Source organism: Neophocaena asiaeorientalis, unplaced genomic scaffold (assembly GCF_003031525.2).
Source record: "Neophocaena asiaeorientalis asiaeorientalis breed wild unplaced genomic scaffold, Neophocaena_asiaeorientalis_V1.1 scaffold429, whole genome shotgun sequence".
Classification (NCBI taxonomy): Eukaryota; Metazoa; Chordata; class Mammalia; order Artiodactyla; family Phocoenidae; genus Neophocaena; species Neophocaena asiaeorientalis.
In genome coordinates, this window is record NW_020173550.1 from 3320164 (window position 1) to 3338137 (window position 17974).

The window sequence follows — 17974 nt, forward strand, 5'->3', positions numbered from 1 at the left end:
AGGATACACAATTACTATAGAGAAATCTGTTCTGTTTTTATGCACTACCAATGAACTATCAGAAATAGAAATTACGAAAACAATCTCATTTACTATTGCATCAAAAAGAATAAAATAACTAGGAATAAATCTCAGTAAGGAGGTAAATGAAATGTACTTGGAAAACTATAAGACATTGATGAAAGAAACTGAAGACAACACAAAAAGATGGAAAGATATACTATGGTCATGTGTTGGAAGAATTAATATTGTTAAAATGACAACACTACCTGAGGAAATCTACAGATTCAATGCAATTCCTATCAAAACACCAGTGACATTTTTCACAGAAATAGAAAAAATAATTCTAAAATTTTTAATGAAACACAAAAGTCCCCAAATAGCCAAAACAATTTTGATAAAGAACAAAGCTGGAGGTATCACACTCCCTGACTTCAAAATACACTACAAAGCTACAGCCATCAAAACAGTATGGTACTGGCACAAAAACAGACACATAGATCAATGAAATAGAATAGAGAGTCCAGAAATAAACCCACACTTATATAGACAATTAATCTATGACAAAAGAGGCAAGAATATACAATGGGAACAAACACGCCTCTTCAATAAATGGTGTTGGGAAAACTGTAAGGCTACATATAAACTGGACTACCTTCTCACACCATCTAAAAATTTAAATTCAAAATGGTTTAAAGACATTAATGTAACACCTGAAACCATAAAACCTTCAGAAGAAAACTTCAGGGGTTCACTCTTTGACATCAGTCTTAGCAATATTTTTTTGGATACATCTCCTCAGGCAAGGGAAACAAAAGCATAAACGGGACTATATCAAACTAGGATATATTTTTTGATATAATATATATAAATATATATATTTTTCCTTTGGTCTCTCACTCCTCTCCTACTTGGATAACTGTGGTAATTCAAAAACTAATACATACCAATGAGTGCTGACCCCCTTGGGGGTGGTGCATGCATTTATCAGCTCAAAAGCAACCAGGTCAGCCTCCCCACTAGCCTCAGTGAGGGCAGTGCTGCCAGCTTTGGTGACTCTAGGTAACCTCGGCCCATTGCAGGCCCCATGGGGGCCATGACCCATTCAAATGTCTGCCCTATCAACTTTTGATGGTAGTAGCTGCCTGCACAGTGATGACCATGGGTGATGGGGAATCAGGGTTTGAATCCAGAGAGAGAGCCAAGGAAAGCAGCAGGCATGCAAATTACCCACTCCCAACCTGGGGAAGTAGTATCGAAAAAAGTAAAAAAAACACAAACCCAGCACGTAAGACATGATTCATCACATACAACGGATTCTCAATAAGGTTATTAGCTGATTTCTCATTAGAAATAATGGAGGCCAGAAGGCAGTGAAGGGAAAAATATAAAGTGCTAAAGGGAAAAAAACAAGAAACAACTTGTCAACCATGAAGTTCTATATCCAGCAGACTGCTAGCCGATTTCTGGATTTTGGACTTGCCAGCTTCCACAACTGCATGAGCAATTCTTGAAAATAAATCTCTGTCTATACATACAATCTCTATTGGATCTTTTTCTCTGGATAATTCTTACTAAAACAAATTTTTGGTACTTTGAGAGATTCTAGCAGAACAGAATCTTAAGGATGATGGGTTAGAATTGGTTCTCTAATCTGATTAGACTTAAACACACTGATGCCTTTATTTCCTATAATAAAGAGTGCATGGCCAAGGGGGAGGGGAGTGGGAGAGGGTTGGATTGGGAGTTTGGGAATAGCAGATACAAACTGGTATATATAAATGGATAAACAATAAGGTCCTATTGTATGGCACAGGGAGGTATATTCAATATCCGGTGATAAACCATAATGGAAAACAATATGAAAAAGAAAGTATATATATATGTATAACAGAGTCACTTGCCATACAGCTGTAATTAACACATTATAATTCAACTGTACTTCAATAAAAAATAAATTAAGAAAAAAGAGTGCACGGATAGTCCATGGATTGATGTTACAATAGAGGATATGCAAAATATCACCACTGGATCTTCTAATCAAATAAGAGACAAGGTCTCTTATAGGCACATGAAAAGATGCTCAACATTGCTAATTATTAGAGGCATGCAAATCAAAACAATGAGATATCACCTCACACCAGTAAGAATGGCTATCATTTAAAAATCTACAAACAATAAATGCTGGAGAGGGTGTGGAGAAAAAGGAATCCTTCTGTACTGTTGGTGGGAATGTAAATTGGTACAGACACTATGGAGAACAGTATGGAGGTTTAAAAAAAATAAAAATAGAGCTACTGTATGATTCAGCAATCCCACTCCTGGGCATATATCTGGAGAAAAACATTGTTCGAAAGGGTACATTCACTCTAATGTTCACTGCAGCACTGTTTACAATAGCCAAGACACGAAAGCAACCTAAATGTCCATCAACACATGAATGGGTAAAGAAGATGTGGTACATATATACAATGGAGTATTACCCAGCCATGAAAAGGAACAAAATAGTGACATCTGCAGCAACGTGGATGGACCTGGAGATTATCTTACTAAGTGAAGTAAGTCAGACAGAGAAAGACAAATATCACATTATATTACTTATATGCAGAATCTTTAAAAAAAAGCAATACAAATGAACTTATTTACAAAACAGAAACAGACTCACAGACTTAGAAAATGAACTTATGGTTACTGCAGGGAAGGGTGCAGCGGGGAGGGATAGACTGGGAATTTGGGATTGACATGTACACACTGCTATGTTTAAAATAGATAACCAACAAGAACCTACTGTAAAAAAAAAAATAAAAATTCAGAAGTAAAAGTGCAATTTCTCCCCTTTACAAAGTCTTAGAGGTTAACACTATAAAGAGTTTTTGATGAATATCCTTTTTAGATCTTCTCTCTTTTTTTTTTTTTTGTGGTACGCGGGCCTCTCACTGTTGTAGTCTCTCCGGTTGCAGAGCACAGGCTCCGGATGTGCAGGTTCAGCGGCCATTGCTCACGGGCCCAGCCACTCCGCCGTATGTGGGATCTTCCTGGACCGGGGCGCAAACCTATGTCCCCTGCATCGTCAGGCGGACTCTCAACCACTGTGCCACCAGGGAATCCCCTTTAGACCTTCTCTTATGTGTACTACCTTTATAACTAAAAAAAGGTATTAAAAATATCAATAGACATGGAATAGCTTTACTACACTTGCATTTTCATAGTTTAGTTTCACACTTCCCTTCTGTGATCCAGCTATGAAGATGGTAACTTGGAAAATTTTTTTTATTATAAACTCTAATAAAATGTTAAAAGTGAAAAATAAAAGAGACAAGTTCTAGTTGACCATTTATATTTATAATACCTTTTATATCTTTATATTTTAAAGGTATATTTTATTTTACTATTTTAATAACTTTTGGAACTTCTTTTAAAAATTGTGGTAAAAATATACAGCTTTCAATTTACCATCTTCACCTTTTTTTTTTTTTTTTTTTTTTTTTTTTTTTTATCAGCAGGCGGACTCCCAACCACTGTGCCACCAGGGAAGCCCCATTTTCACCATTTTTAAGTGTACATTTCAGTAGTGTTAAGTATATTCACAGTGTATGTTGTACAACAGATCTCTAGAACTTCCATCTTACAAAATAGAAACTCTGTATCTGTTAGGACTAATTCCCTGCCCCACTCTCCCCAGCCCTTGGCAATCGTCTTCCTACTTTCTGTTTCTATGATTTTGAGTACTTTAAATACTTTCTATGAGTGTAACCGTACAGTATTTGTCCTTTTGTGACTGGCTACTTGTTGTAGCATGTGACAGGATTTCCCTCCTTTCCAAGGCTGCATAATATTCAATTGTGTGTATATAACACATTTTCTTTATCCATTCAACCGTTGGTGAACATTTGGATTGCTCTCACCTCTTGGCTATTGTGAATAATGCAGCTCATATATGAAGGAGTATGCAAATATCTGTTTGAGATCCTGCTTTCAATTCTTTCGGTTATATTCCCAGAAGTGGAATTGGTAGATCATATGGTGATTCTATTTTAATCTTTCTTTAGGAGTCTTCATACTGTTTTCCATAATGACTGCATCATTTTATATTCCTACCAATAGTGCACAAGGACTCCAGTCCTTCCACATCCTCACCAACACTTGTCATTTTCTGTTCTTTTGATAGTGGCCATCCTAATGGATGTAAAGTGATATCTCATTGTGGTTTTGATTTGCATTTCTCTTATGATTAGTGAAGTCGAGCATCTTTTCATATGTTCATTAACCATTTTTTTTTTGCCTTCTTTGGAGAATTGTCTATCCAAGAACTTTGCCCATTTTTAAATTAGGTTATCTTTGTTGTGTTGTTGAGTGGTAAAATTTCCTTATATACCCTGGATATTAACCCCTTATCAGATATACAACTTGCAAATATTTTCTCCCATTCAGTAGGCTGTCTTTTCACTCTTGATTGTTTCCTATGATGCACAGAGTTTTATGTAGTTCCATTTGTCTTTTTTTTGTTTTTGTTGCTGATTCCTTTGAACATTTTATAAAACTAATGAACAAAGTGAGATTGGCTGCCTGCTTTTAATTTTGCTGGACACAATGGGGGTAGAAAACAATAAGCTCAAGGATTTTAATTCCCAGCTTAAGCACTGCATAAATGACATGAGAGCTTCTGTGTCTGCCCTGAAAGAGACACTTATTTCCTGTAGCTGCAGAGGTGAATGTGCTGAAAACCAAACCCAGTATCTAGTGGCTGAATCATAATACAAATTGTTCAGTACATGCCAAAAGAGCTGCTTGATTTTTCCAATTTAAACAGAATCTCGTGAATATGTGTGGGATGGATATTAAGGTTGTGAAATAATGGTAGAAAGAACATAAAGTTGGATTAGGCCACATTTATTGATATGGGTCAACTAAAGTTGCAATTTGGGAGTTACAAAGGGCTCTAATTGTTTATTTCTTCAGTTTGTTGGCTGGCTGAAACATTGACTAAAAAGTAGCTCACGGTAAATGAAGTTGAAATGCCAGACCTGCCTTGGTATACTACAGAGGAAGGGAAAGACTCAAAGAGATTGGAATGTTAGAGTCGGTTTGACATTTAAGACCTGCTCACACACTCTGGGATGTTCCAGAGGACACATCTTTCACTAGTACTCTGGGAAATAAATTTGTGAAGGATCCCTAGCATCCTTGAAGAGCTCTGTGACTGCTCTTCTCTGTAGACCAGAAAGTACTGTGGGAACTGCGCTACTGAACCGGGAAATCTAAATGTAATGAGGGGAATTGGATCCCAGGGTGGCAGGGGCCAAGTGGTGGCACTCAATGGCCAAACGTAAGCTGGGTGTGGTTACTAAATGGACAGCAGAGTCAAAGTAGTGCTCAGAATAGTCTTACTCGCAGAAACCTATGACATTGGTGGGTTGATCATGGCATTCCTAGAACTGAAATATGTAGAAAAGTCTACTAAATTTGTACATGATATGTATAAGTAGAAAAATTTTAGGTCAAGTGATCAAAAGTCTAACTTGAATCATAAAAACAGAGTCATGTCCCCTCAATCAATTCCCATCCTGTTTACAGACCTAGAACTCTTCAAATGAAGGAGAATCTGGGTACCCTTGAGGAAAAACCCTGGTATACTGCCAAAAGTTTATATTGTTAATCTTTCTCTGAGCTTTCCCCAAAGGGACCTACAGCCTTTTTACCAGACTGACTGTGCTTTGGGGAAAAGGAAATAATCAGACCTTTCAGAGATCACTGGACATTGGCTCTGAACTGACACCAATTCCAGAAGACCCAAAACATCACTATGGTCCACATGTCAGAATAGGGGCTTATGAAGGTCTGGTGAGCAATGGAGTTTTAGTTCAGGTCCATCTCACAGTGGGTCCAGTGGGCCCCCAAATACATCATGCCATGATTTCTCCAGTTCTGAAATGCATAATTGGAAGAGACATACTCAGCAACTGGCAGAATCCCCATATTAATGTTTCCTGAGATGTAGAATGAGGGCTATTAGGTGGGAAAGACCAAGCGCAAGCCACTAGAACTGCCTCTACCTAGAAAAACAGTAAAACAAAAGCAATACTGCATTTCTGGAGAGACTGCAGAAATCAGTGCCGCCATCCAGGACTTGAAGGGTGCATCCCCAATCATTTTGTCTATCTGGCCCGTGCAGAAGACAGATGGATCTTGGAGAATGACAGTGGATTATTGTAAGCTTAACCATTGCAACTGCAGCACCAGATGTGGTTTCATTGCAAAAGCAACTTAACACATCCTCTGGTACCTGGTATGCAGCCATTGATCTGACAAATGCTTTTTTCTTCATATTTGTTAGTAAAGACCAGCAAGTCGAGCAATATACCTACACTGTCCTGCCTCAGAGGTACATCAGCCCTCCAGTCCTATGTCATAATATAGTTCACAAGGTCTTGATGTCCTTTCCCTTATACACAACATCACACTGGTTCATTACATTGGTAATGTTATGCTGATTGGATCTAGTGAGCAAGGAGTAGTAGGTACTCTGGTAAGATGTTTGTATATTAAAGAGTGGGAAAGAAATTCAACAAAAATTCAGGGGCCTTCCGCCTCATTGAAATGTCTAGGGGTCCAGCGGTGTGGGGCATGTTGAGATATCCTTTCTAAGGTAAAGGATAAGCTGTTCCCTCTGGCTCCCCCTACAACCGAGAAAGAGGTACAACATTTAATGGGCCTCTTTCAGTTTTAGAGGCAACATATTCCTCATTTTGATGTGTTATTCCAGCGTATTACTGAGTGACCCAAAAAGCTGCTAATTTTGAGTGGTGCCCAGAACAAGAGAATGCTGTGCAGGTTGATTACACTGGACCACTTCCATCATGAAAAGGGGCATCATTTTGTTCTTACTGGAACAGACACTCTGAAGACGAATTTACCTTTCCTACATGCAATGCTTCTTCCAAAAGTACCATCCATGGACTTAAAGAATACCTATCCACCACGGTGGTATGCCTCACACCATCGATCTGACCAAGGAACTCACGTGACGGTAAGTCAAGTGCAGCAATGAGCCCATTCTCAAGGAATTCCCTGGTCTTATGCTCTCCACCATCTTGAATCATCTGGCTTGATAGAATGGTGGAATGACCTTTCGAAGACTCAGTTACAATGCCAGCTAGATGGCAATACCTTGTAAGATTGGGACAAGGTTTTCCATAAGGCCATATATGCTCTGAATCAGCATCCAATGTGTAATATTTTCTTCCATAGCCAGCATTCATGGATCCAGGAACCAAGGAGTGGAAATGGGAGTGTTACTACTCACTATTACCGCTAACTATACAGTAGCCAAAATTTTGCTTCTTGTTCCCATGACTTTATGCTCTGCTGGCCTAGAGGTTTAGTTCTAAAGGGAGGAATGCTTCCACCAGAAGACACAACGATGATTCAATCGAACTGGCAGTTAAGAATGCCACCCAGCCACGTAGGGCTCTTCATGTCTCTGAATTAGCAGGCAAAGAAGTTACTGTACTGACCCTGACTGCCAAGGGGAAATTGAACTACTACTACACAATGAAGGTAAGGAAGATCGTGTCTAGAATCCAAAAGATCCCTTAGGGTGTTTCTTAGAATTACCGTGCATTGTGATTAAAATCAATGGAAATCTATAACAATTCGATTCAGGCAGGACTAATGGCTTAGACCCCTCAGGAATGAAGGCTTGTCTCACTCTAATATGCACAGCATATATGCATATGATCAGCTAAGATGCTTGCTGAGGGCAGGGAAAATGGAACGGGTAGTAGAAGATGGTTTAAATACCAGCTATGACTGCATGACCAGTTATGGAAACAAGGGTTGTAATTGTTATAAATGTCTTCTTTACTATGTTATGCTTGTGCTTTTGTATTTATATATGTTAAGCAAATATCTTTGCTTTCTTTCCTCTCTTATCCCCTTATCATATAAGATATATTGACTTTATATCATAGTATTTAAGTATTGTTAACTTACATCATAGTATTTAAGTTATGAGATAACATGGAGAAGAGTAAAAGTCACCCAAGGACATTGCATCCTCTTCTAAAGAAAATATAGGTGTGTTTTCAGATGTATGCAGCAGTGTTGGATCATGTTAGAACTATGACCTTGTTATTGTCTTTATCTGAAGATTGAGTATGGTCAAAAAGATTTTAAATCTTAAAAATTTTTCTATTTGTTTTCCAGAGAAATAGAACCAATAGAGAGAAACGGAGTGTGTGTGTGTGTGTGTGTGTGTGTGTGTGTGCTCGTGTGTGTATAGAAAGAAAAAGATATTTTAAGGAACTGGTTCACACAGAGTAGGCAGACAGGGAAGAGTTGCAGTTTGATTCTGAAGGCAGTCTACTGGCAGAATTCCCTCTTTCTCCAGAAAGGTGAATCTTTTTCTATTAAGACTTTCAACAGATTGGATGAAGCTCACACACATTAAGTAGGGTAATATGTTTCACTCAAAGTCTACTGATTTAAATGTTATCATATCTAGAGGGAAGAGATATGGGAACATATGTATATGTATAACTGATTCACTTTGTTATAAAGCAGAAACTAACATACCATTGTAAAGCAATTATACCCCAATAAAGATGTTAAAAAAAAAAAGATGGTAATTGTAATCTCCATGGTAACCACTAAGAAAATGACTAAAAAATACACAGAAAAGGAAAAAAGGGAATTTAAATAGTACTAAAAAAATCAACCAAATTTTTAAAAAGGCAGTAATGGAGAAATTAAGGAACGTAAGACATAAAGAAATTAAATACCTAAGACCAGAAGTAAGTTTTACCTTATCAGTAATAGTGTTAAATGTAAATAATTTAAACTCTCCAATTAAAAGGTAGAGATGGTCAGACTGGGGAAAGAAAAACCAAAACCATAATTCTTCTACATGTTGTCCGTGAGTTCCCTGATTTATTTTTATCAATATTGAATTTACTCTAGGGTTTCCCTGGTGGCGCAGTGGTTGAGAGTCTGCCTGCCGATGCAGGGGACACGGGTTCGTGCCCCGGTCCAGGAAGATCCCACATGCCGCGGAGTGACTGGGCCCGTGAGCCATGGCTGCTGAGCCTGTGCATCCGGAGCCTGTGCTCCGCAACGGGAGAGGCCACAACAGTGAGAGGCCCGCATACCGCAAAAAAAAAAAAAAAAAAAAAAAAAAGAATATACTCTAAAAACCCTACCTTACAGAAAACTTAATAATGTATTATCATGATGACAATTTATATCAATGATAAAAATGTGATTATTTAATAATGGTGCTGGGGCAACTAAGAAGACTACTGGAAAACAATGAAATGTCTCTCTTACTCTCTTCTTATAAGAAAATAAAGTCTGGGTGAATCAATAACTTAATTATAAAATAGAAAATAGCAAAACTACTGCAAATATATATGAGAAATTTCTCTTACAATTTTATGAAGAGAATTATCTCAGTATATCCCTCATCCTTCCTAATCTGCTCTGTTCACCACCATATTAAAGCCCACCCATCTTGACCCTGGACCACAGCAACAGGTGCTGGAAGCCTTGTGCATTTACAGTTTCGTTTGTGTGTTTGTTTGGGGCTAAGCTCTTCCCTGTCCACACCCTGACACTTTGACAAGCCCACACTGAACATCAAATGGAAAGGCACAAGAGTCTTTCTTATGATGCTCATGGAAATGCACAGTCTTAAAGGGTTTTTAAGCACCCCTCAGTGCTACTCTTGCCAGCTCTGGAAGCCCTTGTGCAGAAAATCAATTTCTAACTCACTTGCCTTCCTGGGGTAAAGGAAACACGTGCAAAGCAAAAACCCCAGTCAACCACCCTGCCAGGCGTGGTTTCTGCTGTTTTCCTGTGGCTCATAGAACCACATGGAACAGACATCACACCAGGTAGAAGAACCAGGGGTGCACTTCACAGACATGCCCTGGAAGGCTCTCCACCTGTTTCTGGTCTTGCCCCCTTTCAATCCAAGAGTGTGCTCTTATTCCATTGGTGCTCTGCCTAAAACAAAGCTGATTCCTTCAGTCTTTTGCTTAAAACTTTTTGGAGTTGTCCCTCACTAACAAAATAAAACCCATGCTCCCTCCACGGTGTCCAGGACCCCGTGTGATCTCCTCCCACCTGTCCTGTTGACCTCTCCACCCTCCACTCACCCGAGCTGCCCCCTAGCTTTGCTCAAACAAGCCCAGCCCTGCCCCTTGGGGTGACAGTTCCTGGGGGCCCCCTCAGGAGCACTCTACCTGGCTCTCTGCACCAAAGTCACCAACCCCAGGAGGCCTTACCAACACCATGTCTGTCCCACCCATCATTCAATTATCCTCACGGTTTCTAGCTCATCTCTCTGATTGTCACGTTTGTCCATCTGTCTGGGTATCATCCTAGGAGGAGTGTTCCAGGAGGGCGGGGGCCTCATGTCCTCCACTAGCACAGCACCTGGCACACGGAAGACTTCCAGTAAATGACTGTGGAATAAGAACCAGGAACTGCAGGAATCAGAAGACCAGAAGGACATGAAGATAAGGCAGACAAGGGTCAGGTAAGGGTTGGAGATCAGTTGTAGAATTTACCTGGTGGACACAACTCCCAGAAGCTGCGCCGCCATCCCTGTGGGGCAGCTAATTGCTGGTGAACTCCATCCTTCCCTGTGGGCATGGTTGAGGCAGCTGTGACCTATAGGGACAAAACAGGGACAGGCATGAGTGGCTTCCAGACTCTCACCCCTCCCAGAATCCATTCCACAATCCTTTCACCTCACCTCCAAAACTAAGCAGAACTTACACCTTTCTCCCAGCTCCAAAGTCTTAAATATTCTTCAGTATTTATGTTTGAACTTTCATGATTTGGGGCTAGCCAAGTAACATACCCTTGAAAAACTCTTCTTTATCCTTTTCTCTTATAGAAGAAAACGTGCTTATTCTAGAAAATATGAGGAGGTAAAATTTTTATAAGGATACAAAAACTATATATGATCCCCTCATCTTAGAAATAGCATCCATTAATGTTTTGTCTCATTTAGTTCCACTATTTCACCATATGTGTGAATATTCTCTTTCTTTTACATACACACATTTACGAATGAGGGTTATATAATATGCAAACTTAAAAATATCAGGATACAGAATCAAACGTTAAATAATTTTTTGTTCACCAAATATTGATTAAATGATGAATTTCTGGTTTAAAAAGGTGCCTCAGACCTCTAGACCAATAGAATAGAACAGATAGCCCAGAAATAGACTGTTGCATATATGGTCAAATGACTTGACAAGGAGTACCAAAATCATTTAATGGAGAAAGGACAATCTTGGGAAAACTGGATATCCATATGCAAAAATATGAACTTGGACCCTTACTTAACACCGTATACAAAAATTAACTCAAAATGGATCACAGATAGAAACATAAGAGTTAAAGCTATAAAACACTTAGGAGAAAACATAGGGGCAGTTCTTCATGAACTGGAATTTGGAAATGACTCCTTGGATATGACACCAAAAGCACAGGCAACATGAAAAAAATAGATAAATTGTGCTAACATCAAAATTTTAAACTTCTGTGCCTCAAAAAAAACCACAATTAACAGAGTGAAAGGGCAACGCACAGAATGGGAGAAATGTTTGCAAATCATATATCTGATAAGGGGTTAATATCCAGAATATATAAAGAACTCCTACAACACAACGACAATAATAATAATAAACAACCATTTTAAAAAATAAGTAAAAGATTTGAATAGATGTTTTTCCAGAGAAGACGTACAAATGGCCAGTAAGCACATGAAAAGATGCTCAACATCACGCATCGTTAGGGAAATGCAAATCAAAACCACAATGAGGTACCACGGCACATCCATTAGGATGGCCACTATTAAAAAAGGAAAGAAAAACAGAAACCCATAAACTACAAGTGTTGGCAAAGATGTGGAGAACTTGGAAGTCTTGTGCGCTGTTGGTGGGAATGTAAAATGATGCAGCCCCTATGGAAAACAGTTTCCATAAAACTTGGGGGTTTCTCAAAAAACTAAAAATAAAATTACTATATGATCTAGCAATGCCATCTCTGGGTATATATCCAAAAGAACTGAAAGCAAGGTCTCAAAGGGTTATTTGTACACCCATGTTCATAGCACCATTATTCACAGTAGCCAAAAGATGGAAGTAACCCAAACGTCCATCAGTGGATGAATGGATAAACAATGTGGTATATACGTAAAATGGAATATTATTCACCTTAAAAAAGAAGGAAATTCTGGCACATGCTACAACACGGATGAACCTGAAGACACTATCCTAAGTGAAATAAGCCAATCACAAAAATACCGTATGATTCCGTTTACATGAGATCTCTAGAGTAGTCAAATTCATGGAGAAAGTAGAATGGCCATTGCCGGGGTCTGGGTAGAGGGGAGAATTTGGATGTTGTTGTTTAACGAGTAGAGAGTTTCAGTTTTGCAAAAGGAAAATAGCTCTAGAGATTGGTTGCACAACAATGAGAATATAGTTAATGCTAGTGAACTGAAAAATGGTTAAGATGGTGAATTTTATGCGATGTATATTTTACCACAATTTTTAAAAAAAATTCAAGGTGCCTGACAAGCTGTCCCTAATGGAGCCTGTCAATGATCTATTAAATACCAGAGAGTCAGAGAAAAGTGACAATTTGTGTCACAATCTCTGAGCTACAAATGACATAAGAGCAATTGGAGAAATTTGAATGAGGTCCGCGAATTAGATGGTAATGTGTCGATGTTAATGTTCTGATTTGAAGGTTGTATTGTGGCTATGGGGGAGAATGTTCCTGTTTGTAGGGAGTACACACCAAAGTGTTCAGGAATGATATTCATCATGTTAGCATCTAGTTTTCAGATGGTCGGGATAAAGTGTTTTGTACAATATATGCAAATTTTCTGTAATTTTGAGTGTTTTAATAAATTAAGAAAATATGTCAGAATAAAAATACAGCACCCTCCCCAGGACACAAAGGAGGTGAGCCTAGGGTTGGCCTCAGCATCCTGCCTAAGGACAGTTTCCAGGCTGAAGCTCAGGAAGGGACCCGACAGAGACCCCGTAGCCTCTTAAGGGAATGAGAGGAGTTCCAGGAGGCTGAATGCACGGCGAGAGCTGGAGAAGAAAAGCTGCCCAGAGAGAGCTCTGGAGACGTGCAGAGGGGCCCATCCAGTGTGTGGGTGCACGCGCGGGAGGGACCCACCCCAGGCTGAGAAGAGACCGCTAGAAACCAGCAGGCTGACAAGGATCGAGGCTCGCCCGTGGCTGGCACTGTTCATGCTGCCATTAACCAGAGTGGACAGACTGCATAATAGGGCAGCTGCCTAGATATCAGTGGTTAACTACTATGTCCTTTGTAGTTAATGAATTTAATGCCCAAATAAGGCAAGTGTAGCCCAGGCATCGAACTTAAAAGCAAATATTGGAAGATCGGACTGATATACAATTTTCTTTACTATGACTGGAACAATATCCAGCCCTCTTTAAAAGAACACAACAAAAATGAATACCTAAGAAAACAAAATTCACAGTCTGTATCACTTAATAAAAAGTGACAGAGCAGGAAGCAGGAAAACACCATAAGTAGGAAAAATTCAATCAATAGAAATTGTAGAAAGTGACAGAGACCATTGAATTAATCCACAAAGACTATAAAACAGCTATTTGAATCTTATACTCAGGGACATAAAAGAATAAAATGAACACAATCAGGAGAGAGATGGATGACATATAAAAGACAAACAAGAACCAAATGGAACTTCTAGAAATTTAAAAAAGTAACCATATCTGTAATGACAGATATAGTGATTGGGATTGGAACAACTAGATGTCCACATGCAAAAAACAAATCTAGATACAGACCTCAGGAAGGAAAGAATACCTGTCATCTAGCAGCCTTCACCTGCGGCCACCTGTGGCCTGAGGAAGCTCAGGATGTGAAAACCCTGAGGAAACTCAGGATTTGAAAACACAGGATTCTGGCCCCAGATAGGTTAGGTGCATACTAAAGGAATGATTTCCGTGAGACCTGACTCTTGCATCTTCCCATACATAGAAAGGTGCTAAATTCCTTAACTTGGGATATCTGGGTTTTCTTTCATTAACAATAATCTTTTGATGTTCCCAACTACCTGCCCTTTGTTGCAAACTCCTATATATCCTAGCTTCCCCTTCGCCTCCTCCGAGCAGTTCTCTCAGGGTTACTTGAGATGCTGCCTCCTGGGCTTGAAATCCTAAAAATTCCCACCGAGGGACTTCCCTGGCGGTCCAGTGGTTAAGACTCCATGCTTCCAATGCAGGGGGCGTGGGTTTGATACCTGGTCAGGGAACTAAGATCCCACATGCCATGCGGAATGGCCAGAACCAAATAAATAAATTAAATTAAATAAAAATTCCTGCTGAATAAAACATAACTCTCAACTTTTAGGTTGTGATTTTTTTTTTTTTTTCTTTTTGGTACGTGGGCCTCTCACTGTTGTGGCCTCTCCCGTTGCGGAGCACAGTCTCCGGACACGCAGGCTTAGCGGCCATGGCTCACGGGCCCAGCCACTCCACGGCATGTGGGATCCTCCCAGACCGGGGCACGAACCCGTGTCCCCTGCATCGGCAGGCAGACTCTCAACCACTGTGCCACCAGGGAAGCCCTGGAAGGCAGATTTTTAACCACTGGACCACCAGACCACGTACCCTGTGGCCCTCCCAGTACCAGCGTGACCGACATCAGCCCTGAGGATGGGATTTGTCCCCCCACACAGCCTCACATAGCACCCACACAGCTCTCAGCAGCTTCAGAGGGCCCTGCAGGCGTTCACTTCCTCCCGTTTTACAGCAGGAAGCAGGGGTATGCAGGGTCCCAGAGCTGGAAGGGGCAGAGCAGGCCTGCAGTCTCCAGCTGCAGTCCCAAGACTCCTGTGGCCTGACTGAGCCTCTGAACCTCACAGTTCCCACTTTGAAAGAGAGAGAAACCTGGGGTAGAAGACCTACAACAGAAATGGGGCCCCATCACATGTGCAGAACGGGGACCTGGATGGGGACCAAGCTCAGCTCTGCAGCTCATCTCATGTCATCCTTCCAAGAGCCCAAAGACATGGGCCTCATCTCATGCCAGGCAGGGCTGGGGCCGGTAACTGGCCCTGGGTGACACCATTCAAGTGCAGAGCTGGGACCGCTGTCCCCCTATCCCCTCCCCTGCTGCCTAATCTGGGGTCTCCTGGCCACCCACTCCCAGTCTCAGAAATCTCATGGATCCTTGGAAATCTCTACTGGCACCGAGGAATCAAAACCACAGCACTGTGGTGCCCCATATTTACTTTAGACAAGCAGAGAAGTAAAGTTCAGTGTGGCAAGGGTGCAGGGAAACAGGCACACTTGTGGACTCTTGATGTGAGTTAAAATGGTCCGGCCTTTTTTTTGAGGACAGTTTGCCATTATATATAATGAAAGTATAATATTACCTAACCCATTGACACAACAATTTCACTTCCAAAGAGTTACCCAGTAGACGGTAGGTACACATGCATGTATGACACATACAAAGGTACATACTACAGTACAGTTGGAATTAGCAAAAAAAACAAAAAACAAAAAAACAAGGATATAATCTAGAAAGATATTCAAGCTGTCCCCCTATCCCCTCCCCTGCTGCCTAATCTGGGGTCTCCTGGCCACCCACTCCCAGTCTCAGAAATCTCATGGATCCTTGGAAATCTCTACTGGCACCGAGGAATCAAAACCACAGCACTGTGGTGCCCCATATTTACTTTAGACAAGCAGAGAAGTAAAGTTCAGTGTGGCAAGGGTGCAGGGAAACAGGCACACTTGTGGACTCTTGATGTGAGTTAAAATGGTCCGGCCTTTTTTTTGAGGACAGTTTGCCATTATATATAATGAAAGTATAATATTACCTAACCCATTGACACAACAATTTCACTTCCAAAGAGTTACCCAGTAGACGGTAGGTACACATGCATGTATGACACATACAAAGGTACATACTACAGTACAGTTGGAATTAGCAAAAAAAACAAAAAACAAAAAAACAAGGATATAATCTAGAAAGATATTCATGAAAGACAAGAATGAAATAAACTGGTTCACCCACATCTGCTTTACCTATACAATAAAATGTTATGCTGTTAAAAAGAATAGGGTAAATCCGCATGTACTGACCTAAGACATCTAACGGAATTGGTTATTAACTCAGAATATAACAAAAGTGATCATGACTGTAAATGCATTTTTAAAAAAGCCATGAGAAGGGATGAGAACGGGAGTTTGGGATGTCAGAGGCCTAGGTCTCACATTCCCCAAACCATCAAGATCATATTTTGACCTTGTCTACACAGGTATTCTCACATTCACCTGGAAAAACACCTGTTGTACCAAAGTGAGTCATTCATGCAGCAGCCTTAAACATGGGTCTCATCTAGTATAATTTTTTAAAAAATTAATTCTGTAATCATTTTGTGATTATATGTTACTGCGTCTCTGAATTTTGAATTAATTTGTTAAATGAAAGTATTTAAAACTTCATGACACCTGTAATGTTGGTTTCACATTTAGTTTTTTTTTTTTTTAAACGTATAAGGAACCTGGAACATGCAGGGGTGGAGCCTTTCCACTTGGAGTGTCTTTAGGATGTGCATCACCATGGGTTTTCCTGTTTGCATCACCCACCTCTAAGGAAGGAGGGGCGGCTCCAGTTCCTGGCTGCCTGATGGTCATTTAAGGGCAGCCTCTCAGGCAATGTGACCAGAAGGAACTGGGAACCTCCTTCCTGCTGAAACTCAAGGGTCAGAACAAAACGTGTGGAAGGCAGCCTTCTTCGTGGGCTGTTGTTTAATCAATTTGCCATGAGTATGTTTTAGAATTTAAGCATAAGTGTAAAATAGTAAAAAGACAGCCAATCTCTCTGTCGCTCCAGGCAGCTTGCCAGGGACTTTCCAGCTTGACACTGCCCCCTCCATTGCCTGGAATACACTGCTGGGACCGCTCAGAAGGCAAGCCGGGCCACGGACCGGGAAGGGGAGCGCGAGCTCTTCTCCCTCTGGGCTCGGGTCGGTCCTGCCGGGCCGTGACCCTGTTCCTTCCCCCGATTCTGCCCACTGTTGGTCCTGCGCGGGTGACCCGGGCAGGCACCCAGCCATGTCCGCCTGCCCACTCCCCCCGCCCCGCTCCCTCCCCCGCTTCTGCCGGCCACCAGACGATACTTCCCCCCAGCCAGGACCCGCGGCGGGGACTCACCGATAGCAGGACACCCAGGACGACAAAGTTGAGAGCCAAGGGCCCCCGGAGCCGAGGCCTGGGACCGGGGGGGTGCCCTGCTCGGGAACCCGAGGCGGCCGGTGGGCTCTGTCCCCGCTGACCCGTGCTGTCGCGGGGCGCTCGCTGTCCCAGCCGCCGCGGCGTGACAGCCTGCAGAGCCATCAGGAAGCAACAGTGTCTTTCGTGGGGCTCTGGATCGTCCCTGCCGCCCGTGGGGTGTGCGGGGGCTCACTCTTGTCTCTCTCTTTACTCTTGGGAGGGTGGACCGTCCTGACTTATGTACTCTTGGCGGCGTTGAGTCACCGGGGCGGGGCAAAGAACGGGAGCCAGCAAGCAAATAGGCACACCGTTGTTGAAACACGTGATGTGTTGGCAGAGAGGCTCTGAATAAAAGGCCGTCGTCTTCTAGGTACACCTCCGGAAGGTGGGGGGCTGGACATAGAACTAACCCTCTGGCTACCCTGGGCACGTGGTTTGTTTCTGGATCCTGTCCTTCCCAGGACAGGCACAGAAGGTGGTGGTGAGGAGTTTGGGGGGACGAAGTGGGAGCTGACCACTCCCAGAAGCTGTGCCCTCAGCTGTGACCAGGGTAGTGAGGTTGAGTCCGAACCCAGGACCTGTCCTGATCCCGTCCCCTTTGCTGAGCCAAAGCCTCCCGTGTTTATAAACTCTGAACTAACCTGCCCTGACTTTGGCGTTTTCCT

General features: G+C 41.6%; 1 protein-coding gene across 1 annotated transcript in view; it reads right to left on the minus strand.

Annotated features, from left to right (window-relative positions):
• Positions 1-17496, minus strand: part of LOC112401433 (tumor necrosis factor receptor superfamily member 10B-like) — a 45488-nt gene extending 27992 nt beyond the window's left edge. Inside the window, exons 1-2 of the mRNA XM_024747693.1 lie at positions 17250-17496; positions 10569-10671 (exon numbers count right to left, since the gene is read on the minus strand). Of these exons, the coding sequence (XP_024603461.1) occupies positions 10569-10671; positions 17250-17432 (286 nt within the window). The 5' untranslated portion in view covers positions 17433-17496. The remainder of the gene's footprint in view (positions 1-10568; positions 10672-17249) is intronic.
• Positions 17497-17974: the final 478 nt, after the last annotated feature.